This window comes from Saccopteryx leptura, chromosome 3 (assembly GCF_036850995.1).
Source record: "Saccopteryx leptura isolate mSacLep1 chromosome 3, mSacLep1_pri_phased_curated, whole genome shotgun sequence".
Taxonomy (NCBI): domain Eukaryota; kingdom Metazoa; phylum Chordata; class Mammalia; order Chiroptera; family Emballonuridae; genus Saccopteryx; species Saccopteryx leptura.
Window position 1 is genome coordinate 210,037,753 of NC_089505.1, and position 25,305 is coordinate 210,063,057.

General features: G+C 41.7%; 1 protein-coding gene across 3 annotated transcripts in view; it reads left to right on the forward strand.

Moving 5' to 3' along the window:
* The window catches only part of TBX15 (T-box transcription factor 15), a 114,673-nt gene that overhangs the window by 35,449 nt on the left and 53,919 nt on the right, over nucleotides 1-25,305 (forward strand). The window contains exon 1 of one of the 3 annotated variants that reach the window (XM_066377310.1): nucleotides 14,899-15,002. The exons of the other annotated variants lie outside the window; for them this stretch is intronic. Within the exon in view, the coding sequence (XP_066233407.1) occupies nucleotides 14,981-15,002 (22 nt within the window). The 5' untranslated portion in view covers nucleotides 14,899-14,980. Of the gene's footprint in view, nucleotides 1-14,898; nucleotides 15,003-25,305 lie in introns of those variants that run through there. 3 annotated transcript variants of the gene reach the window in all.

The following is a 25,305-nucleotide window of genomic DNA, read 5'->3' on the forward strand; positions in this document are numbered from 1 at the left end:
GGGGCTCCAGCTGAGCCAGTGACTTCTTGCTCAAGCCAGTGATCATGGGCTCATGCAATCTTGGGCTCAAGTCAGTGACCTTGGGATCATGTTAGTGATCCTTCACTCAATCCAGCTGTCCCGTGCTCAAGTGGACGAGCCTGAAACAGCATTTCAAGCCTGGGACCTCAGTGTTCCAAGTTGACTCTCTACCCACTGCACCCACTACTGGTCAGACCCTTTATCTTTGTTTTATTAAGTTAGAATATTATATGTCCAGTTACAATTCTGTTTTGTTTTGCATTTATCCTCTGTGGTGTACTCTCAGCTTCCTGATCCATGGTTTGGTGTCTGACATCAGTTAGGGGAAATTATCAGTCATTATTGCTATTATTTCTGTCTTCTCCTTCTGGCATTCTTATTGCATGTATGTTATACTTTTCATGGTTGTCCCAGTTCCTGAATATTCTATTTTGTTTTTGTCTTTTCCTCTTTGATTTATAGTTTTCAAAGGTACTATTGTAATATCCTCAAACTCAGATTCTTTTCTCCACCATGTTCAATTTACTAATGAATTCATTAGAATCATTCTGTATTTTTGATCTCTAACATTTCTTTTTGATTCTTTCTTAGAACTTCTTGCCTCTGCTTCCATTATTCATATATTGTTGAATGTTGTCTATTTTTTCCATTAGAATCCTTGATGTATTAATCATAGATGTTTTAAATTTATGGTCTGATAATTCCAACATCCCTGACATATTTGCATCTGGTTCTGATGTTTGTTGTGTCTCTTTAAATTGTTTTCTGCCTCTCAGTATGCCTTATAATTTTGAGCTAAAATCTAGGCATTATGTGCTATGTGAAAGAAACTTCAGCCAATAGGCATTTGGTGGTGTGGTGGTAAGGTGCGTTGGTGGCGGTGAAGGGAAGTATTCTGTAGTCCTGTGATTACTGCACAGGTGAGCTGGGCTCCTGGACTATAAACTTCTCCAGGTATCTCAGTTTCCTCTTCCCGCCTAGAGTGGGACAGGATAGCTGGAGGGGGTCTGAAGTTGACTATTTTCCTGTCTACAGGTATGGTAAACTGGAGTAAATAGTTCCTTCTGAAGGTAAGCCTTATTGAGAAGAAAATGCTTTAGCATGATTCAGAATTGTTCATTTTTCCTCCCCCTGGTGAAAGCATGAGGGGCCAGTTCTCTCATTTTTTGCTATGAAGAGCTCCTGGAGGTAAGGCTCACCGAAGTCTGGGAGACCCCTATGATTATGTCCTGCTAGAGTTTTTTTTTTGTGTGTGTGTGTGTGGTTTTTTTTTTTTACAGAGACAGAGAGTCAGAGAGAGGGATAGATAGGGACAGACAGACAGGAACGGAGAGAGATGAGAAGCATCAATTATCAGCTTTTCGTTGAGACACCTTAGTTGTTCATTGATTGCTTTCTAATATGTGCCTTGACCACGGGCCTTCAGCAGACCGAGTAACCCCTTGCTCAAGCCAGTGACCTTAGATCCAAGCTGGTGAGCTTTGCTCAAACCAGATGAGCCTGTGCTCAAGCTGGCAACCTCGGGGTCTTGAACCTGGGTTCTCCGCATCCCAGTCCAACACTCTATCCACTGTGCCACTGCCTGGTCAGGCCTGCTAGAGTTTTTAACTCTCAGACTTGTCTATGCTAAGGCTCTAGCAATTCATCAATCACAGTTTAATTCTTCCTACCCAGGTTCCTGCGGAGCTTTGTGCTCATGGGTTTCTGCTCCAGGAGGTTGTGATTCTCAGGATCTGCCTGAGTATCTCATCAGATTTGGGGGATGTGGTTTTCTCTGTGACTTCATTTCTATGACACATCTAATAAGAGTTGTGATTTTCCAGTTTGTTTGGGTTTTTACTTGTGAAGATGGAGTGATGAGTGTAAGCTCCTTACATGCTGGACCAGAAACTAGAAGTGCATTGATGATAATTATTTTATCTCTACCATCCTTTCTATATTTATTAGTTGACCTTTGACTGTAAGGAAAAGCTTTTATTTATTTTTATTTATTATTACTATTACTATTTTTAGTGAGAGAAACAGAGACAGGAAGGGAGAAAGATGAGAAGAATCAACTTGTACAGTGTGTCCATAAAGTCATGGTGCACTTTTGACCGGTCACAGGAAAGCAACAAAAGACGATAGAAGTGTGAAATCTGCACCAAATAAAAGGAAAACTCTCTCAGTTTCATACCTATTCAGTGTAATTCGATGTGGGCTCACACACAGATTTTTTAGGGCTCCATAGGTAGCTATCCCATATAGCTTCTACAGACTCGTCACTGACTGATGGCCTACCAGAACGGGGTTTCTCCACCAAACTGCCGGTTTCCTTCAACTGCTTATCCCACCGAATAATGTTATCCTTATGTGGTGGCGCTTCATTATAAACGCACCGATATTCACGTTGCACTTTGGTGACAGATTTGAATTTAGTGAGCCACAAAACACACTGAACTTTCCTCTGTACTGTCTACATCTCGACTGGCATGGCCGTGGGCTGCTCTGCTGTATACACAGTGTTACATCATCATCTGCTCATGCGCACATGCTGCCACATCATCCTACAGAAACTGGGAGGGTTTTCCTTTTATTTGGTGCAGATTTCACATTTCTATCGTCTTTTGTTGCTTTCCTGTGACCAGTCAAAAGTGCACCATGACTTTACAAACACACTGTAGTTGTGGCACTTTAGTTGTTCATTGATTACTTCTCCCATGTGCCTTAACTGGAGGGGCTTCAGCCCAGCCAGTGACCCCTTGATCAAGCCAGCAACTTTGGGCTCAAGCCAGCAACCATGGGATCATTTTGATGAGCCCATGCTCAAGCTAGCAACCTCAGGGTCTTTAACCTGGGTCCTCCACATCCCAGTCAGACACTCTATCCACTGCACCACTACCTGGTCAGGCAGAGCTTTTATTTTTTATTAGTTAATTAATTAAAATATTTATTTATTTATTTACCAATTTATCTATTTAAATGGACTCAGAGACTAATGGATTATAATCTGTTCTTATCAATATTTATTTTGATACTCATGTCACTCCAATTAACTTCTTTGTGCTTTGATATGTTCCCATTATTTTTGAGTACTTTCTTACTTTCTGAAGCAACACTATGTTCGAGTCTGATTTTGTACCTTTTCTGCCCAGTGCTAAAACAATACAGTTAAATTTTAATTCATTACTTTTCTTTTGGGGGTGGTTATTCTAGCTGAGGATGGAGTTTAGATGTGGAAGCCAGACTGGATGTTATCTGTTATGTCCACTATACTTTGAAACACATTCTCTGTGACATCATCAGCATTTTCTGTGGAAGGTATCGCAGTTGTTCTTTGAATCTGTTGTTCTCATTTCATTTGGCATTTCTAGCCTGGTTGGGATACAAATAGGTGCACTGATGTATCACTTTGATTTAAGTGGTTGACTTATTTGGAGATGTTAGTTAAGAACTGCAATAAATGCCCCAGTTAACTCAATATGCTTGTGTCTAGTGACAGTTGGCTCTGTGCTTAGACTTTGTTCATGGTCCCTGCTCTCAAGAAATTTTACATACTAGTAGGAAGGCCAGAAGAGCATACACTAAGCCATGGCAAATACCACACAAAAGAATGTAATTCAAGTATCAAGTATCTCTGTGTTCTGCAGGTGACAACAGTAAGTTTACCAATTCTGAGGAGGAGGTCATGGATGGGGATGGAGAAGACAGGCAAGGCCCCAGAGCTCATAACTGTCAGGACAGGAGGTCTTCGCAGACCTAGGACGAACTCTGTATGAATTTACGTTGCCTGGAAAGACAAACTGTTTTATAGGTCACCTTTCACACCTGAGCTATGAATCTAATGGGACCCGCTCAGGGAAGAGTGGGCTGCTGTAACTAAGCCTTTGATCTCACTACATTTCCATACACAGCATTCCTTGGAGGCTAGAGTAAGATTGTGGAGAAAGAGAAGAGCATGACCTTATGTGAATCTCTGCCTTTTTTCAGTCCTTGCTGGTCCTAGAGCAGGGACCTTACACTCCTTGTAAAGTAGCTCTGTGGGCTGTGTTTCCAGATCCTTGATGAAAGAGTATCACCATGCAGAAAAGTATGTTAGGTTATTTATTTATTTTTTTCTGGCCCAATAAGTTTATATATCCACACTGTCTGTACTCTGGGTTGTAAATGCCTTGGAGGCAGGGCCCTGCATTATACATATTGGCACCCTCTGGCACCACTGTATCTACTCACTGATTGGTTGGTTTTCTGTGGCAACTCTGACTGCTTCGGGATGGGTGAGATGGCAGATATAGTGATGAGATTTGTTGACTCCTAAATACAAGGCTTTTACTGTGTTAGCTTAACCTTTTGGCCCTAGAGTAGCTCTACACTTTCCCTTGTAGAAACAAAATCACTATAGCAGTTCCAAACATCACTGTTCCTAAACATCTTTCTTTTTATAAAAACAAGAAAACGAAAATACCAGTACATTGTTCTTTATTTAAAAAGCAGACGGCTTTTAAAGAAATGGGGGGTGGGTTCCTATATATTGAAAAGTCTCTTTTATTTTTTAAAAAAAATTGATTGATTTTAGAGAGAGAGAGGAAAGGAGAGAAGGAAACATCACTTTATTTATGCATTCATTTGTTGACTCTTGTATGTGCCCTGACTGGGGATCAAACCTATAACCTTGGCATATTAGGAGGACACTCTAACCAGTGAGCTCTCCAGCCAAGGCTGAAAAATCTCTTTTAAATAAAAATAAAACAATAGTCTAGATTATTTCCAATGTTAAGCTTTAGGCAGATTTAAGGCAAGAAAGGTCTTTTTGGAAACCCTAAAATGACACGTGTCGGCGGGCAGCCTCTCTGCTGCTCATGGACATCTCTTCTGGAATGACAGCTTACATTTATCATATTCCATCTTGGCCCTTCCTCTTGGGCCTGATGATCCCTGAAGCTTGGTTTTGCATAATTTTTCCAGCCAAGGAGGTGTTAAAATTCTGCTCTCTTAATGGTAAGGGTAGGTGCTGGTAGAACTAGAAGGCTGTACTGGACTCATCACACAATGCAGTGTGCCCAGTGGGGATGTCTGTGAGCACCAACCGTGAAAACCAGCAGTTGGATTAAGGAAATCCCCCAAATTGAAATGAATATTGGTTTGAGTAAGTAAGCCCAGAAATATTTCCTGTCCTTGAGATTTGCTGGTAGGCCATGCTCGCCTTAAGTTAAGGGATTGGATTTTCCTGTAAGCACTTGAGCTCCCTTTCTATTTTGGGTAATCACCTCTTCACACACATATGCTTCGTCAGGAGGTGGAGCATAGTGAGTTTTGTTAACTTGGTCCTGTGCTGCATTAGGGTCTCTTCTTGGCCAAGTGAATGTTCTTGATGAGTTTCCTCCCTTCTGTGATCAGGTTGTAGGGCTTTTGATTAGACACTGTTGTATGTAATCTATCCCCATGTTAACAGGCATTCCTCCAAGTGACGACAAGATCTGCCCTGTGGTGGATGATGGCTCTCCCCTGGGATCTCCTGGGGACAAGCTGGTGCTTTTAGAACTGCCGTGTGCCTTGATCTTAATTTATCTGTTGTATTCAATATCATTGGAAGCCAGGAAAAGGCCAAATACCTGACCTCCGTTCCAGGGCTGTGATATTGCACCCACTACAAGCTTCCTTTAAGTCCTTTGATCCTTGCCTTGGCAAGCCAAGTAGGGGAACTTCTTAGTTTTTTGGTCCCCAAAGGTTCATCTGACTTTGTCAATTTGTAACATATAGACTTCAAATTATAGTTTTATTTGATTGCAGTTTGGAGAAAAAGAAGGCTTTGACAGACTACTGGAAAGTAGCTGGTAAGACTGACACTTTACTAAGTGTTCATGTGAAGATCAGTATTTCTGTCAGTCATCACCAGTTGTCATGTGACGATTCTTGAGAGATAGGACATTGAGCTTTATTTGATCTTTCTGGTTGTGAGAACTTAGAAAGGTGGGCAAGGCTCCCTATCGATGACTTACAGTGTTTAGGTGAAGTCTATTCACACTCCAAATGAAGACAACTCTGTCACTCTGTTTATTTTAGACTATTTATTTAAAATGAAGTTAGTTCTGCTACCTCTGTGGAGGAGGCAAAAAAAATGGTCACTAAAATTTTTTCATGTAGTGAAGAGGAAAATTGTCGACTTTCTTGAGCATGAAGACCAATAAACCTGAAAGAAATAAAAGGAAAAAAAAAAAGAAAGAGAGAGAAACAAAGAAGAGAAAAGGAAGTTGAAATAAGTCCGTGTGTAAAATAGTAGTGCTGGGCTAGGGACATGGGTTTCTGGTACAATTCCCATATGTGTAACATTATACACATTATAGGCACACAGCCTTTCTTGTGTGTCTCCATTCCCATCTGAAATCTTATTGTGTGAACTGTGAAATAATTAAAATGCTTTGGGAAATGTGTTTTATAATTAGAATCAATGAGCTTAATGAATTTTGTAACAAAATGAAGTCTTAAAGAGAATATTCTCAGCTGTCCACAGGCCAGAAACCAGTCCATGGCAATATAGAAAACACTCTCAGTCTTGGGTCTATATATTAAAAAAGAAACAAACAAACAAAAAGACCCCTCCCTTTCTTCCTTCCTCCTCTGTGGCTGCTTTCTCTATTTCTGTACTGCTCTGAGAGGCTTGGTGATTTCCTGTGCTTGGTTTTCTGAAACAGCAGAATTTTAAGTAAAAGAATCACTTGACTTCTGTCTTTTGGGGGCTCTAGTGCAGGTTTTGACCCAGGAAAAAGTCCTTGTCAGGTTTTCCAGAGCCAAAGAGTAGCCCTGACTTTTTTGCTGAGCCTCCTACTGCGAGCCCCCTGGGGATGTTCGCCATAGTTGGTGAGGGGCCCAGTGTTGGCTTTGGTGAATGTTTAATGTTGTTAGGGCAGACTGCCCAGAAGACAGAGGGATTGAACACCTGGAACTGATGGTTGGCTCCCGGATTGTAAAAAGTCTTATAAAAAGTGGACCTAAGACTGTTGCCTGTTGGGAAGGTCCCTGGTGAGAAGAGAGTAACATTGAACATGATTGAGAATGGAGAGAGTTTTGGTTTCAATCGAAGGACGTGGTTGGCTGTGAGCATAGAAAATGAACATTGCTCTCCTCGCTGTGCACTTATCAGCTTCCACTCCAGCACTACATTCCTGTAAGCTGAAGGCACTGCTCAAGTCACATTCATATTCCTAATACTGGTGGGGACAGGGGCCTCTCACACTCACAGGAGGGATGGCACGGGTAAGAGAGAACCTTGTAAGGGTTACAGTCTGGAGAAGCAGTGAAGCCAGTGTGGGGACAGGGGCACTGACCTCAGGCTGGTGACCTTCAGAGTGAGTGGTGCAGATTGGCAGGGATGGCAGCAGGAAGCAGCTCTGGCCCAGGTCACTGGTGACCTTCAGGCTTCACTGCTGGGATCATGAACAATGGGGTGTTGCAACCAAGGCCACGAGGCAAAGCCGAAATGGCAATTGTGGTTGCAGCAGGTGAACTTTGATGACAGCCAAGGAGAGCTCAAGAGCCATTTGGAGACCCTGGCAGCCAGAGGGGAGGACCAGGGTCTGGATTTCACAGATCTCTTCCCGGGGGCTTGGAGCCAGTGCCTGTTATTATTGTTACTAAAAACCCCTCCAGGGGCCTTCCTCCAGCAGAGAGAAGCTGGAGCAGCATAGCTCACCGCTGCTCCTTAGCTGAGACATGTCCCTGCCCTTTAGTCTGTAAACTTGCACCTTGTCAATGGCCTGTGTATACCACACCACGGAACTCAATGTAGGACTCTGCTAAGAACTTAGAATACCAAACCAACTGGGAATGGTACCTCCCACTGTTGTGAGATTCAAGTCCATTCCCATTATTTTGTATCCCTCTGACAGCTGAAATTTGGACATTTCTAGACTTTGGGGATAGAGAAGCTTCTCTCCACTGTCAGAAAACTTGTTCCAAACTAGGTGCTTTATGACCTTACTGATGAGACTTTTTTTTTTATTTCCCTAGTTATTTGTTTTCTGGAGTATTCCATCCTTACTGCATAGTGATAGGGTGTATGACATCGGAACTGGGTAATGATTCTGTCCTTAGAAGTTTACATTTGGCTGCAGAATGAAAATGGCTCACGTGTGCCACACTTTGGGGCATAAATGTCAGCTCCTGTTTGGGGTGCCATAGTGACATGCTGGGCTCTCTTGTTTTCACTGCCTCATTTGACAAAGAACCAAGGTCACAGGCTGCTGTGGAGACAGACCCACCTGCTCCTCCCATGCGAAATAGGAGGCACGTGGTGTTGTCACACCAGCAAGCTGTCATACTGAAGCTGTTCTTTTTCTTCCTTTAATAGTGTAATGGTGTTCTATCTCTCTCTGGTATTCTGAGCAAAGCATACTTGTTGGCCCATTATTATCAAGGTATAAATATCAGATGTTTATTAAAAACAAAAAAACAAAAAACAGTAACAGCAAAACCAGATCAGAGGTCAGCAGCTCAGGCCAGTGCCACAAAACTGTCTTTTCTGGAAGGCCTCAGCTTGGCCCTATGTTTGGAGTTTGTTCTGAGAGAAGGTGCTTATATATTTTCTTTTGCTCTATTGGAAGATGCTTGAATGGTCCAACATGGTTCTGGTCTTCATTTAAAACAGATTTAAGGTCACATATGTGACCACATCGTGGGAGCTTCTGTCCCAAGGGTTCATGAAAAGAGGTTCTTTTCATACCAGTGGGTCCTGGATCTGCGTTAGCTAGCTTCATGTTGGATCCTTCTTCCTCCGTCCCTTCCTGACCCTCCTGGTGGAAAATAAGTCAGATGTGGTTCTGCCCAGCTGAAGCCTCAGATCTCAGATCAGCAGAGGAATCTCTCACAAGCCACGTGTGCCCTGCCCCAGGCTTCATGTTTCTGTGGAAGGTGGCTTTCTGCTTTTGTTTCATAAGAGCAGTCCTTCACAATTTTTTATAAGTTGTGACTCCTTTCCTCACATTCCCTATTCATTTTTTCCAGTCCTTCCATGTGGCCAGAATATATCAAATCAAAAAGAAAGTATTTATTGTGGACTTATGCTAAGAGATGGCTTTTCAAGCAATATATTAGAATATCATCTGCTGTCTGTATATTTTAAATCCCAATATATTGCAAGGACCACAGAATAAAAGATTTGAAATTAGGACTGTCTTAGAGTCATTGGTTGCTACAACTCTAGGACATACAAAAGAAGTTTAAGACCATCCTTGCCTCAAGACTGTTTGCGAAGCTCAGTGAGAGATATGGAGACAGCCTGAATTGTGAATCACAATTTCAAAGCTTTGATGTTTTCTTCCCATTTGCTCCCAGTTCTCAGGGTTCTGGCGAGACCAGGACCACCTTGAGCCACTGAACTACTGCTGACTGAGAGGCAGAAAAGGTAGCACCTGCTTGTGTTGCCCTCAGACTCAAAGGCCCCAGCTAAGGGCCTCCCTGCCAGGCCCCTGCCAAGGCCTTCTGCTTTCTTGAATGACTTGATCACCCACTGATGTTTCAGGGCTGGGTGCTCCCCAGCTGGAGCCCTGAAAATGCTTGTGTGGCATGCTAGAGAAAGGAGCTAACTTGAAAGAAACTCCCACAAAGTAAATCACCAGGACCGGATGGTTTTCATCCAAGAGTTGAGGAAGGAAATGAAGTGTGAAATAGCACAGATACTGATGAAGACATTAATTCTCCATTAAAACCACAACTGTGTCAGAGCAGAGGAAGTTTGCTAACGTGGTGACCTTACTGCCAGAGGAGAGAGATTAGTGGCCTAGCTGCTGCCCCTGGGAAACCTGGCCTACTTGGACAGAATGACACAAAATATAAACAATGACACTATAGCCTTTATCACCTTAAAACAGGTACAAGAGACGGTGTGGCAATTCATACATGACAGCATTTCAATAGAAGCCTTGGAAAGAATAAGATAGTGAATATGTAACATGTGGGGTGATTGTTCCTACTAATATGCCCATGGCAGACATCACTAATCAATCTGGTACTCTTCTCTCGAAACTTGGAGTGATACTCACACTCTTGAATTTTGTGCCCTCAACTACCACCATCAAACAAACAGAGTTGACATATATGTTTAAACTCACTCACCCTCTCTGTCTAAGAGGATGTATTTTATCATGGACCATATTGGCTCATGATTAAATTGTAAATAAGGACACAAAGGAAGTCCTTCACAGGTAGTTTGGTTTAGGAGCATGACAAGAAACATGCCACATTCTTTCTTCTAAAGGCTGAGTTTGCAGAACATCTATCTCCAGGGACAACAGTTGTGTGAGAACTAAATCCAGATGTTTAAACCCAGCTGAAACCATGGGAGGGTCTTTAGGAAAGCAGAGGAAGTCACTTCCTCTGAGCCAAGAAGCAGCCCTCTTCAGAAGGTCCTTTTATTTATTTATTTATTTATTTATTTATTTATTTTTAAACTTTTAAAAAAATTTTTATTCATTTTTAGAGAGGAGAGAGAGAGGGAGAGAGAGAAACAGAGAGAGAAGGGGGAGGAGGAGCTGGAAGCATCAACTCCCATATGTGCCTTGACCAGGCAAGCCCAGGGTTTCGAACCGGCGACCTCAGCATTTCCAGGTCGACGCTTTATCCACTGCGCCACCACAGGTCAGCAGAAGGTCCTTTTAAAAAACGAGAATTGCAGAGCATCCTTTGTTAGGCATGTCCTTGAGTGGAGTTAAAGAAAATTGTAAACACGGTTCAGTTCTGCTGCAGCAGGACTGAGATGTGAGGGGGGCTTTGAGAGAAGAGCTGCGTGGAGGCCCAGAGAGAGGACAGGCAGGAATGTTGGTCTGGGGGGCAGCTGTGTGACTTGATGGGAAACCCGAGGTTTCCCCGGGACTGGCCTGCTTTCACACTCAGGGAGCAGAAGGCCAGGGAATCCCAGGGGCTATGCACAAAGCATTTTGCCATGGGATCGAACAAAGCCTCCTGTCACTGACTGATTAAAGTGATTTGGCTACAATAACTATTCTACAGCCCAGTGACCCTGACATTGAGGGGTGTGTGAGAAGACAGATCTCCTGGCGTGGACTGAAATGTGATCAGAGAATCAGAATACAGTAAAATGCACTTAGCATGGGAGAGACCATAGCTGTCCTCTGATTTCTCATTGAAATTTGTCACTGGGGGGCTGGGCAGGTGCTGTGGTTCAGAGGCCATGGCAGCAACAATGATATGATGGTGTCTAGTTGGTCAGCAGACCTGGTGCTAGACCCCACTTCACCACCAGGTACCCATGACCTTGGTCACATGTAGCAGATTCGTAAGTCATGGAACAAAATGCTGGAGAGGCCATATTGTCTCATGGGATCTTGTCTCATGGGAACTAGGAATTAGAGCCCTCATTTTAGGATGAGGAGACCGTAGTTGCTCAGCAAGCATAGATGAGTGAGCAACAGAAGGAGGCATGAATGAGGGAGGGGGGTCCAGGTTCCCAGCGAGCAGGTCTTCCAACTTCTCATTTTGCTTCTGAGTCTGTTTCCTGTCTTTACTGGGCGCTGTGAGATAAGTGTGGGCTGAGCATTATGTTTAGAGCACAGGGAGAAATCTCTGGGTTAAATGATTAAACATAGTGCTGATAGCATCCATTTCTAAGGCAACTTACAGTTCTCCAAGTGCTTTCCTCTCCACAACTGCACCCCGCTGAGGACTTGCTGTGTTGAGTAAGCAGTGGGATTCCTTAACCACTTTCCACAGATGCGTTCACTGCGACAGCTGGATTAAAAGGATCCTCAAGGTCAGATCAAGATCTGCACCAGGGCTCCAACTTCTACCTTCTGATTCTGAATCCAGGGTTCCTTTCACCATGGAATGATAGCTAATGGAGAGTTTACTCTATTTATCATGACAGTAGAGTCTTTGGAGTCACAGTGTGATAAAAATAGACTGTGAGGGCAGGGAGGTTCTCAGTAGCAAACAAACTGAGCTCACCAAAGTTCTCGTGGGCAGGCTGGGCAGCCGTGGCCTTTAGGGAAGCCTGGCAGTCCCGCTGTGGGCAGCGTCACCTTCTCACTGTGCCCAGCTTTCCCTGACAAGTTGCCCTAAAGGACCTGGGCAAGGGTGGGGGCGGGAGGGGGACTTCTTCTGAGGTTCGGGGACCAGGCAGGTCCTGTGACAGCAAACTTGCGGTGGCTCTGGTACATATAGGGAGAAATAGCCTGGCTAGCCCTGGATGCCTGTGTCGCTGAGGTCTATCTGAGAGGCAGGGGGAATGAGGGTGAGAGAGTCTGGAAATGTAAACTCGGCAAGGCCAAAGGAAAAGCCTCATTTTCATCCACTTAAAGATAATTTATATTCATAAATATTAATCATTAATTTATTCATAATCATTAATATTAAGAACAATAATCTTCTACTTTACAGAATTATTTTATATAGATTATAGTAGAAATGCCCATTTATACGTACATGTTTAAGTGGTTAAAATACAGATAAAAGCGAAATAAGGAAGCACACAGAGAAAGTTAGGATGTTCCCATGTGACCATTCCACACTCACAAGAAACACAACCATTTTGTCATTTGACCAGGCAGTGGCACAGTGGATAGAGCATTGGCCTGGAATGCAGAGGACCCAGGTTTGAAACCCTGAAGTTGCTGTCTTAAGCATGGAATCAGAGATGTGACCTCATGGTCAATGGCTTGAGTCCAAGGTCACTGGCTTGAGCAAGGGGTCACTCACTCTGCTGGAGCCCCTGGTCAAGGCACATATGAGAAAGAAATCAATGAACAACTGAGGTGCCACAACAAAGAACTGATGCTTCTCATCTCTCTCTCTTCCTGTGTGTCAGTCTCTTTCTCACAGAAATAAAAGAAACACACAACCAATTTGTCTTCGTAAGAGAGATGAAGAATATATTTTTATTAAGATGCAACACTAGATTCTGTGTTAGAAATATTTTTTGGAATATTTCTTCCATTGGAAATGTCTAGCTGAAGGGAAAAGCTTTACGTTACAGCGGAAGAGGGCTTGGAAGGGATGCTTGTCTCAGTTGAAGGTAACCGATCCAACCAGTAGTCTTCGTCTTTTTCAAGTCATAGGTTCCTTTGAGAATCCCATTAATTCCATAATCATCTTCCCAGAAAAATGCAAGCTCCTACAAATTTAACTTAAAATTTAGGTCACTTGGAAACTCCCAAAGTCCATCCATTTACTTTAGGTTAATAAGCTCTTTATTTAAAAAATTAGAAATTAATATTTTATGAAGTAATGTTTTCTTTACAAAAAGATTCATTGCATGCAGGTGATATGATTGTAATTGAAATTGTAGGTATTTAGCTAGTGTCCCACAAAATAATCTGATTTCAATAAAATTCCCTAGCCTATAACATTTGCATTTTATGTATGTAATCATTGTACATTCACTTATAATTTTTCTTAATCTTTTACTGGTTTTTTTAAAGATGCTATATGGTAATTTGTATCTGATAATACCAGTAATATTTGGTGTAATGAGGAAAATCTGCCTTCACTGTTAAATCTATTTTGATTACATGTAGAATATGGTATATAAAGTAATACTTTAATATATACAACAGCCCACATGCCATCAATAAGATCTCATCCTTCAGACTTGTGAATTCTTGGAAAAAATTACTTCCACATGTGCCTAAAACTACTTAAGATTTTTGACTGGTTGGTGGTCTATTGATTCTAAATATCTGACCTGTCAAAACGCCATCTTTAAACTTCAGTGATGCATAGAGGTTTGGAATTATTGGGGCTGAATTTATTACAGAACAAAGGGAGGTGATAATTAACACACCCATCTGAGCAGTAGGGGGGGGGGGAATAATCCTTGAATGGATTAGAGGCCATGCTCCTAAAACCACATTCTCTGAATGTTGGGTCCTTGCCCAGAAATGGGGAGAGGCCAAGCACTGATGCCTTTTATAGGAGAGGGTATCTCTATGGAACTCTGATCGGGAACACTCGGGCTGAGTGAGGGTTAATTGGGAAAGAGCCTTTCTTTCTCCTGGGGTCTAGCAGAGTGGAGGACCTAGATCCACCCTGTGTGCACTCACCCTCAAAACTGAGAACCCATTCAATTAGTGTTTTGTAGTTATTAGTCTGCTTGCCTGGGTGGGGGTTACATTAAAATGTAAATGAATAAGATTTTATTTTATTTATTTATTTTTTACCATTAACCAGGAATCACAATTTTTTTGAACTCCAGTAGGCTACTTTCAAGGCTAGCTAGCATAAGGGCTGCTAAGATGAACTGAACTATTTCGCACTGTCCCACTGGAATCCAAGAGTCACAGGTAGGCACTCTCTCTTTTTTGTATATCCTGAACTCCCAGGATATAATTCCAGGGCAATTGACCTTTGTAAGAACAGTCCATGAACAGAGAGTACTAATGCATTTTCTCGTTGATTTTGCCATTATTCTCTCTTGCCTCCACCACGTCTCACAAGCTTTACAAACAGCATGGAGTTTTCACATAGCATCGTATAATAGCATTGATGGAGACTGACTCTCTGAGAGGGGCCTCCAACAGACAGGTACTTTCCTGAGAAGAAAACAGACCATTAGGAAAGTCACTGTGACCCCAGTCCCTGGGAGGAGGAGGAGCATTTGAATCAAAGGCCCAGGTGCTCAGGAAATCTCCTGTCACTCTGAGATGGGCTGGGACACGGTGCCATGTCCAAAGGTTCTAAATACAGTTCAGGCTGGGTCATCATGACAGATGCTGAGCTGGCACCCCCACAGGGGTTGAAGTGGGAACTCTGCCATAGCCCCTGGGCCGGGAGTCTTCCTGGGCCAGGACAGGGAGAGGCAGTGCGCAGCTGTCTGGGGAGGAGGATGACAGCAGCCCTGGCAAAGAAATCCTGCTGCTTCGGCAGTACCACCACACCTTCGGAAGGCACCAGACACCCAGCCACGCCTCAGCTATTTTAGAAGTGGTCAGTTTCTGAATTGCTGACACACTTGGAGGACACCATCTCTTCAATGGTCAGTCTGACCCTTCAAGGTAGGTAAGCCTGGGAGAAAACAGAGGCATGCTACGGCCAAGGTGTTGGCCAAAGAACCAGTGGAATTAAAGGAGCTGATCAAGATGACCTGGGGAGTTAGGAATGGAGGGAGGAATAACATGTTGATTTTAGCATTCCCAAATCAGTCTTTACATGGAAGACAGTTTTAGGTAATTCCTTACCTTGCTCCATGCGCTTCTTTCTGGTCATCACCAAAAATCTACCCTGGGGTTAGCTTCCTTTGACAACTCATTCCCTTCTGGGGCAGGCTTTAGAGAAAAACAAGGAGATAGGAAAGACTCGAGGGGTGAGCTTTTCCTGGAGGGCTTTAGTGGCATGGGATGTGAGGGTGGGATTCTAAGTTTTGCAAGCGTCTCACAGTGGGGTTGGTAAATTGTAAATGTAAACACACTACTATGAATATTTAACCCAGGGCATTTGTTTCACTCATAATACTTGCCCCATGCCCTCAAAGTGGATTCCTTTCTGTTGTCAATCTTTGATTTTAGGATTTCTGAAGGTGGTGTGGGTTGGTGGATGAGTTCAAGCTTAGGAGAAAGATCATGGTTCTTCTCTTCTCTCTGATGCTTCTGAGTGGGCATTGCTGGGCACATCACCTGGGCTATGTCTCAATGACCTTACTTTCAAGGAGGGTTGTGATGCCTTACTCTTGGTCAGGCCTTGCCCTCATGCTTCCTGGGAGACTCCCTCAGGCACTAGGCCTTTCTGTTCCCTGTGTGTTTTCCTCTCCTGAGCCAGAGGGTGAGTGCTCTCCCCGAGGCTGTCGACTTGCAGCCTCCTGGCTCCTCGCTCATCTTTTCCATCTCTCCTGGAGCAGGGCTCTTGGGCTTCTGCTTCTGCCAACTTTGAGCTCTCTGCTTCTCTGTTCAAGGCCCCTTTCATTACTAAAGTCCCAGCATACACCTTTTTTTTCAGTGGACTTCCCTGTTCTCTCTTCTTTCAGATTCTAGTAATTTTCCTTTGCAAATTGTGTGGCAGCCATCATGGGCCAGGAGAGTCTCACTTAAGTGGACCCACAAGAAAACAAGCTTTCTTAGCTGGCATTTTCGCTATTTCTTCACTTGACCTCCTGCCTTTCCGCAGGTTTTCCTCTAATGCCATTCAGTTTTTTTTTTAATATTTTTTATTTATTCATTTTCAGAGAGAGAGGAGTGAGAGAGAGAGAGAGAGAGAGAGAGAGAGAGAGAGGAGAGAGAGAAGGGGAGGAGCAAGAAGCATCAACTCCCACATGTGCCTTGACCAGACAAGCCCAAGGTTTCGAACTGGCAACCTCAGTGTTCCAGGTTGACGCTTTATCCCACTGCGCCACCACAGGTTAGGCCACGCCATTCAGTTTTGATAGTTTGTGCTCCAGGTCCTGAATCATTTTCTTCACCATGTGATCTTTTCCTGTTCCACATTTACATTTTTCTTTGTTAGGATTTGCTTTTCTCCATCTGAAGAGATACAAACCTTTTTCCTCCTGAGATATGAACAGGGAACTGACTGGGAAAGATCTAACCTTTGTGCTCACCTCCCTTTCCAAGTGATGGAAGGTATTAACATTTAATATACTCCTACTGTGTGCCAAAGCCTTCACTGTGAGCCATCAGCATCTCTATTGTTTAGATGAGGAGAGTGGCTCAGATAGGTTAAATAGCTTGCCCAAAGTCACACAGTGGTGTCTGTGTGGTTCTACAGGACTGTACTCTTTCTCTTCCTGGCAGCTTCTCTGGAAACCCCACCTCATGGCAGACAGTAGGGCAGCAGGGGTACAGAGGATATGGCAGCTGTCTGTACCAGAATTATTGTGTTCCTGGAGGAGAGGACATCTCTGCCCTCCCTGCCACCTCTGACAACATCACCAGTTCCAGCACTTGGGGACAGAGCTTGCTCCTTTCCTTATTTTATCTCCAGGACCACAAGCACCTATCTGAGTAACTATCTGAGAGGTTTCTAGATGATTGGCCTTGACTCCTACTCATAGAAGTGACTGAATTCACTGAACCCATTTGATGCCCATAGAAGACTACAGATCTGACTCCACCAGTCAGTTTCAACACAACTCATTGTTGTGGAAGGAAAAGCTAGTGGGATTCCAAAAGTTCAGATTGTGTGTGGAGGTGACTTTTCTGGGATTTCATTGGGAAAATGGCATTCAATGAAGATACCTCGTTATTAGGAACATACTGATCTCCTAAAGAAGATTAGAAGAATAACAGCATTCCAGAATCTTCATCTGGATCAACTTACCCTCCCTCCTAGCTCTTCTCTGGCCACATCTCTTCTCTTGCTTGGTTAAACATACAGAAATGTATTCATTCATTCATTCATTCATTCATTCAATAAAAACAACAGTTTACTGAGTGCACAATAGGTATTGGACTCTGTCACAGCTGCTGAGGATACAAGAGGAGTAACACAGATGTGGTCTGAACTACCCACTGTTCTCTAAACCCACATGGTAGTCTTTCCTGCCATGCCTCTGCCATAACACTCCCTCTTCCTGGAAGATCTGTCTCCTTATTTTGCCAGGGCTGCCTTTTCACCTTGCAGACGTCTCTTCATTAGGTCCAGAAAAGACCCCTGGGCTGGAAGAGGGGTTTCTCCCATAGCATATTGTCGATACTCTTCTTACATAATAATACATGAAAATTAGCATTCATATATTCCTTTTACTATTGATAAAGTATTTACATAAACACACATATGCACACATTTCATTAAGGATTCATAAAAATTTCACAAAGTGGAAATAATAATTTATTTTACAAATGATAAAACTAAGGCTTAAAAGGGTTAAGTAACTTGTTCATGATTAGACAGTTGGAAAAGGGGGAGGTGAGCTTTAGAACTTGGTCCTCAACATGCAGTCTGTGCCATGCTGGATTCTGACTACGCTAATCTTCTTAATTTATTTATTGACCTGTCTTGTCTCCTAACAGGTTTTTGTAAGTATCAGAGGACATAGGTCCTATCTTATTTATTTTTTTGCCTCTCAGAGTATCGAGTGCATTGCCAGACTCAGACTAGATAGTCAATAAGTATTTGCTGAATAAATGATTGATTGAATGGACAAATTCAAAAGATTACTGGAGAGGTTGTTATCTAATTGCCAACCATGTAGCTCTTACCATCATTAAATGGGATGATCCTACAGGTTTGGCTTGACAGGTTGGGTGGACTTTAAACTTTGCATAGCTGGTGGTCTCTCAAGTATAATGTCAAAGGCATTGCATTTTCCTGGCTGTGCTCAAATGTCCTACTTATATTTTTGAAATTTTCATCTCCAAAGTGGAGTGTTTCCAGAAGTCATAGTTAATTACATTTGTTGCTTAGAAATTGGCTGCTTAGTTCTTCCCTTTTAGGTTATTAGCATGGATTTGTTTATTTATAGGTGCACAGTGAGAACATCCTAACAAGGTATAAGGCAAGTTCTCTGAGGGCCTTTGCGGGAGGGTTCCTTTCCACTTCATGGACATTTAAAGAGCACTGTGGGAGATGTCTGATGGTGGTGGTGTTGGGGTGGCGTTGTGAGGTTGCCAGTAGTTGTGGTTGCAAAGAGCAAACAAACGCTGGCGGCTTGAGGGTGAGCTAATGTGTCACTTCACCTGGAAAAAAATGCCAAGAGCCTCAGGAAAGACTTGTGCTGATAGCTGCTTGCCTAAAGTTAACTGGTCAATCTTGAAGACCACCCAGTCAATTAGGATCAACTTTTGGAGGGTTCTGGTGCAAGAGGTATTTAGAGTGACTATTGCCATGGAGCTTGTGGCCAATATTTTATTATTTCATTTATGCATTTCCTGTGATTTCATTAGGAACATTTTCTGACCAAAAAGTTGGTCTCAAGAATTTTAATTTTGTGGGGAGAATAAAATAAAATATTTGAAATTAGGACCATTCTAGAAAATCCAGCACTTGTAAGTATCCTCACTTTTTCTTGATCTTCCTGGTTAGCTTGATTATTGGCATATAACCTTATATGTTAATATGACACTTTACTTTTTATAAAGTGCTTTCACATACATTATTATCAGATGAATTCTCCTCAAGTATACCTATCATTTTAAAACTATCAATAACTTTGCGCCCTGAACTCTGACCTGAGTTAAGCTTAAATTAACCAAATTTTGCATAAGTAGAAACTATTTCAGCTGCCTTTTTTTGCCTTTCAATGCTAATAATTACACATTTTTCAAAGTCCAAACACCTTCTGATGTTATTTTGTATCTTCTAATGTTATTTTGCTCACGGTCTGGGATAAAGCAAAAGAGTGGTTTGGCACTGCCTCTGATCTTCAGTGACCCATCCCAGGGGACGTTTTACCCCAGGGGGACAGGAAATGAATCACAACAAAAGAGGCCCTTTCCCATTGTACTTACTTATAAAACAATGTTAAGATCGTGAAGAGACTTAAAATATTCATGAACATAATTACCTTGCTACTGAGAAACACAAAGTCTTGAATTTTCTCCTCTCCCAAAAAGAACACGTGATGTTTTGGTTTCCACAGAGCTGTCTCCCGACTGAGCAGCCTGAACATGGTAAGTTTGGCATTGCCAGGTTCAGAGTGGGAAGCACGCAGCTCCGCAGGTCTGGTTCTGGAAATGGGCACCGGTGGCTAGTGAGCTGCCGAAGTATCACCTCTGGTGTCAGACTAACTTGTGTCCCACTCTGACACCTAGTTATGTAATGTGAGAAAAGCCTCTTCACCTTGCCAAGCCTTGGTGTCCTCTTTCTAGGGTTTTCTGTGGAAATTGCATGAGATAATGGGATAGAAACTATCTAGCAGAGTGCCTGTTACTTCTACCACCTCTTTTTTTTTTTTTGCTTCCACCTTCAAAGCATGCTAGAACCCTGGGGGCTGAACTTTTAATGACATTGAGGCTTTCTCTGATCAACAAGAAATAGATATACAGATTACTGCTGCTACTTCTTTGCAAAACCTCTTTAGAAACTTAGGTCTCAGGGCCGACTTTGGGTTCTTAACTCTGGGTCTGTGGATCACTGACAGAGGTGCCCGTTGTCAGGTAGAGAGATATGTACTCTTACTCTCCTTAATTGGCTTATTGGCATGGGAATTTCAGGCTTCGGGTTACCTCCCCCTTTTTCCCAAATAGAACTTGGAGGGCATGGAGAGCTCAGAGACTTCATTCCATTACTAATCATCTAATGGGCTCGTCTGAGTGTTTGCTATCATCATAATTTTATTTTAATCCAACTTGGGTTATATAGTTCATTCCCTTGAAGCTCTGGACTGGGTATCAAATTTGGGCTCAATCCGTCCTCAGGTCAATGCCAAATACTCTGCTTCTGCCATATTTAGAATTACTCTATGAAAACTTTCATCACCAGATTTCTCTAAGGTCCCTGATAAAACCTGACATCCCAGAACCAATGTCGACTGCAGAGGTCCTCTGGAAATAGGAGTTTACTTGATCCTGGTACAGAGAGTTCTGTCTGGGTTATAACCTTTTGTGTAACCTTTTGTGTCTGCTCTGGTGTAAAGAGGAGCCCGGCGATGGCTGTGAGAGTGTTGGTTTTATTTATTTATTTATTTACAGAGACAGAGAGAGAGAGTCAGAGAGGGGAATAGATAGGGACAGACAGACAGGAAGGGAGAGAGATGAGAAGCATCAAGCATCGATCATCAGTTTTTCATTGTGACACCTTAGTTGTTCATTGATTGCTTTCTCATTTGTGCCCTGACCATGGTCCTTCAACAGACTGAGTGACCCCTTGCTTGAGCCAGCGACCTTGGGTCCAAGCTGGTGAGCTTTGCTCAAACCAGATGAGCCCGTGCTCAAGCTGGCGACCTCGGGGTCTCGAACCTGGGTCCTCTGCTTCCCAGTCTGATGCTCTATCCACTGTGCCACCGCCCGGTCAGGCAAGGGAGTGTTGGTTTTATAGGTTTTGGAACTTTAAGTAGACTAAGGAGTGGTTGTCCTACCAGTGCCAGATAGGAACTACCATCTACATAGCTGTGTTTCAGTTATTGGCAGAAATAACAAACAAACAAACACCCTGTGATTGTTTCATTATCATATGAGTTGGATCTTTCTTTTTTGTTTCAAACTATTTTCTTCTTTAAGGTAAAATATGACAGCTGAGTGTCAGTCTTATGGAAGTACTGCTGTGCATCCAGTTTCAGATGATTCCACATCTCTTACCTGACTCTACAGTAGTCTTTTATCACCCATCTTCAATAATGAAGCCAGGCTATCATATATCATTCATTCAGGAGCTGTGGCAAAGCATTCAATTCAGCTTATGAACTTTATAGTTGGAGAGAAGACAGAAGTATCATTCCCTTTATTTAAAAGAAAACTTTGGTATAAAGAAAATAATGTCTAAACTCCAGATTATGGCACCCTGATTCATTATAGAATATGAACTCCAGGTGGCTAGGGATTATTGTTTTTATCCCTGATGATGTTTTACAAATCCAGAAGAGTAATTAGCACATTGTAAATGTTAAATAGTCATTTAGTTGAATTAAAACTGACTTTCCACCTTTATCTGTTATTTCACCTCCCCTTTCCTCTTATGTACTTTAAGTTCTGGCCGTATCAATGTGTTATTCATTTCCTAAAAATGACAAATCTTTGCTTGTGCTGTTTCCACTATCCTAAATTCTGTCATAATTTCCTTGCCTGCTCATATTGAACTTATATTTCAAATTCATTATTTCTCTTTCTCTCTCTTTTTAAAAAATTATTATTATTAAGTGAGAGGAGGGGAGGCAGAGACAGACTCCTGGCAAGCCCCCTACCAGGCGATGCTGTGCCCATCTGGGCTGCTGCTCTGTTGCTCAGTAACCAAGTTATTTTAGTGCCTAAGGCAAGGCCATGGAGCCATCCTCAGCACCTAGGGCCAACTTTGCTAGAACCATTTGAGCCATGACTGCGGGAAGGGAAGAGAGAGGGTGGCAGATAGGGGGGAGAGAAGGGTGGAGAAGCAGATGGGCGCTTCTCCTGTGTGCCTTGACAGGGAATCAAAACCAGGGCTTCCACATACTGGGCTGATGTTCTACTGCTGAGCCAACAGGCCAAGGCCTCAAGTTCATTCTCAAGTGTCACTTTGTAAAGTCTTCTTGATCATATCATCCTTGACTTGCTTGCTCTTCAAAGTTCATTAATAAATTGCTCCTCTATCTGTCAGAGCACCTATCACAGTTGGTTTTCTTTAACATTTTGTGTCCTTCTGAGCAGATGGTCAGCTCCTTCAGAGCAAGAGCCTGTTTTGTCTGTCTTGGTCCATTAACATATAGCCTGGTATGTACAAAGCAGAAGTGTTAGGTGAAATAAAAATGGAATTAAATATAGACTCATATGCCTGCAATCTTTAGGAGGTTGAACAAATATAACCTGGATTTTGGTGTCAATAATATATAAAACAGAAATGATAATACCTCTTAGATTTGTTTTCTTAAATGATGTTACATATGTAGAGTCTTAGCAGAGTGTCACATGCATAGTAAGTGCTCAATAGATGTTGATCATTAACTCTTTGGTTGAGGTGGTTCTTGTGAACTCCTATTCATCTCACTGTTCAAAGTCACTAACATTGTTATCAACAGAATCACTAGATTTCATTTTATCATAGACATATAAATATAATTTTTTGACCAGGAAGATATTGATATATTCCTCCCTAGTTCCTAACAGTAAAGATAAGGAAATAGTATTAAAGATAAGAAAATAGTAAACATAAAGAAACAGACTCGGTGAAAGGAAATGACTTTTTCCTTTCCTGGTGAGTATCAGAGCCCAGGAGTAAATGTGTGTTCACTGTAGTAATGAATGATTTTTAAAAATTATTAAGTGGAAATAAAAATCACCTGGAAGACTGTTAAATTTGTTTTAATAATGTCTAATTTTGATATTAAATCAAAGCAAATATATAATTCAGGTATTTTCTACACATGTTAATCAAATCAACTTCTTGTGGATTGTTTGCTATTGTTAAACTTGGTGGTCTCTAAATTGCACTACTAGTCCATCGTTAAACATTAGACTTAAAGGTGGTTTATAGCACCCCTAATTAAATGTGCATGTGCTGGGCTATAAAAATTAAGGAATATGGGGACCAGAATAGTTATGTGACTTTCCCAAGATCAAACACATCAAGCCATTTTGGTTGTAAGGATGGTCAAAATAGTTGAGAGGCATTACAGAGTTGCTGGTTGCTTTGGCCACGGCTGAATGTAGTGTGAATTTGGGAAGACCTGATTACTGGATCAGAAAGCAGACAATCTACTTTCTGGGTCATGTTGCTTTTAATTTTTCAGTCTCAGGTTTCTCATTTGCAAAATGGACATAAAAATATGTTCCATGTTGCCCTGGCCAGATAGCTTGGTTGGTTAGAGCATTGCCCCATGTGCAGAGGTTGCTGGTTCAATTCCTGGTCAGGGCATATGCAAGAATAGATCAATGTTTCTTTCTCTTTCTCTCCCTTCTTCTTTCTCTCTCAAATCAATAAATAAAATTTAAAAATATACATTTATATATGCCATGTCTACCTCATCAAATGGAAAAATATATTAGATAATGCATAAAATATGAATTATGAATCTATTTCATAATTGCTAGTAGTTGCATGAATTGAGAGTTGAACTTGCTCTAAGCTAAATTCCACTTTTGTGGGAACTGGGTATCCATTTTATCCACACATGACAGGTCACAGATAGAAAACAAGTGACAGTATGAACTTATGGTTAGAATTTATTTTTTCAGGGATTTTTTTCCAATGGTAATAGATATGTTAGTTCCCTAAGTTTTCTTTTTTCACTTCCTTAGTTATGTGTAATGTTATCATTTAAGCTCCTGATTTACTGAAACTTCCCTTGTTAAAATACTATTCAGAGGAGACATCTGATAGCCAAGAAGTCATTCCACATCATTCAAATGAGTTTGTAATGGTTATTTTTTAAAGGCAGGAAGTCACAAATTGCCAAGAATAAAAGAATTTGAAAACACAAAGGTGTTTTCTGATCTTCAAGGGACTGATTGTATTTCTGAATGGATGACCTGGTTTGATTGAAATAACCTGGTAGGCATTTCTTACATTCATGACTTTGGTAATTTGATTGTACATTCTGATTAATAGCTGAAATAATTGGTCTTATTAGCCTGAATATTTTATATAACTATTTTTTAGAAACATTTTACAAAAAAGTAAACTTTATTTTTACCTAAGTTGTTGATCTTGACTCTGAGATTACTATTTTAAGGATATTGTAGGTAGTTTATGTCACAGATAGCCTTAATTACTCTAAGAATTTTTAAATATATATATATATATGACATGATATGATATTAATTTTATTTCCAAATTATGACATCTAAGAGACAACTGAGCATGGAAAATTACATGGTGCATTCATGTTATTGCAAACGTGGGCTAGTGCCTATATTCTGTATAAAATAGTCACTTGGGCTCTATTTTGTGACAGAGTGAGAATCTAGGAGCACAGAATATTTCCAGGGAGACAAGTAACTGTCTCTGGAAATTCTCTTCATGGGAAAATCTGCCTCTGCCTCCACAGACCTGTCCATTTCTTTTCTAGTAACAGTTCCCCAGGATAGTTCCAACCCTCATGAATCCCTCCTTTCTGGATTCCTGTAAGACATACTAGACTGCATGTAATTGTGAGGAACACTGTGTGTTATGTATTTGTCTTTGTCTCTGATTATTTGTGACTATGCCCAGTTCCCACTTGTACTATAAGTACCTTTAAGAGGAGCTCCATTATGTACTTTGATATTTCCCAGAATCCACCACAGTACTGGGCACATAGTAAGCACTCAATAAACACATAATTAATCAACACTAACTGGGAAACTTCTCAAGGTCTGGGATTCTGTTTCAAATTATCTACGTGGTACCTCATATAAGGCCACGTGCTGATAGGTGCTTATGGATTGATTTGATTGAAACAATAAACAGAATACCCATTCAATTCTTTAACTCCTATGATGATGCTATTTGGGCCTACAGTATTTTTCCTCACTTAATTTAGCTGGCCCAAACAGTTTTAAATTTGATGCTTCTAACTGAGGTTGCCTGGCTTATAGACTGAAAGTTGCATGGGAGAAGACTCTTAATTCTTCAAGTCATTGGAGGTGGAAGATGTTAAAAAAGTTTTTAGTTTAGTTTTTCTAATTGTGTGATGAGGAAATAGGTCCATTGTGGGTAAGTGACTTGTCTAATTCATCTATTTAATGTTACATTTTGAGCACCCATTTTATTCCAGGTGACACAATGAGCCTCTTACTTCGTAACTCTCCAGCCAGAGTCCCT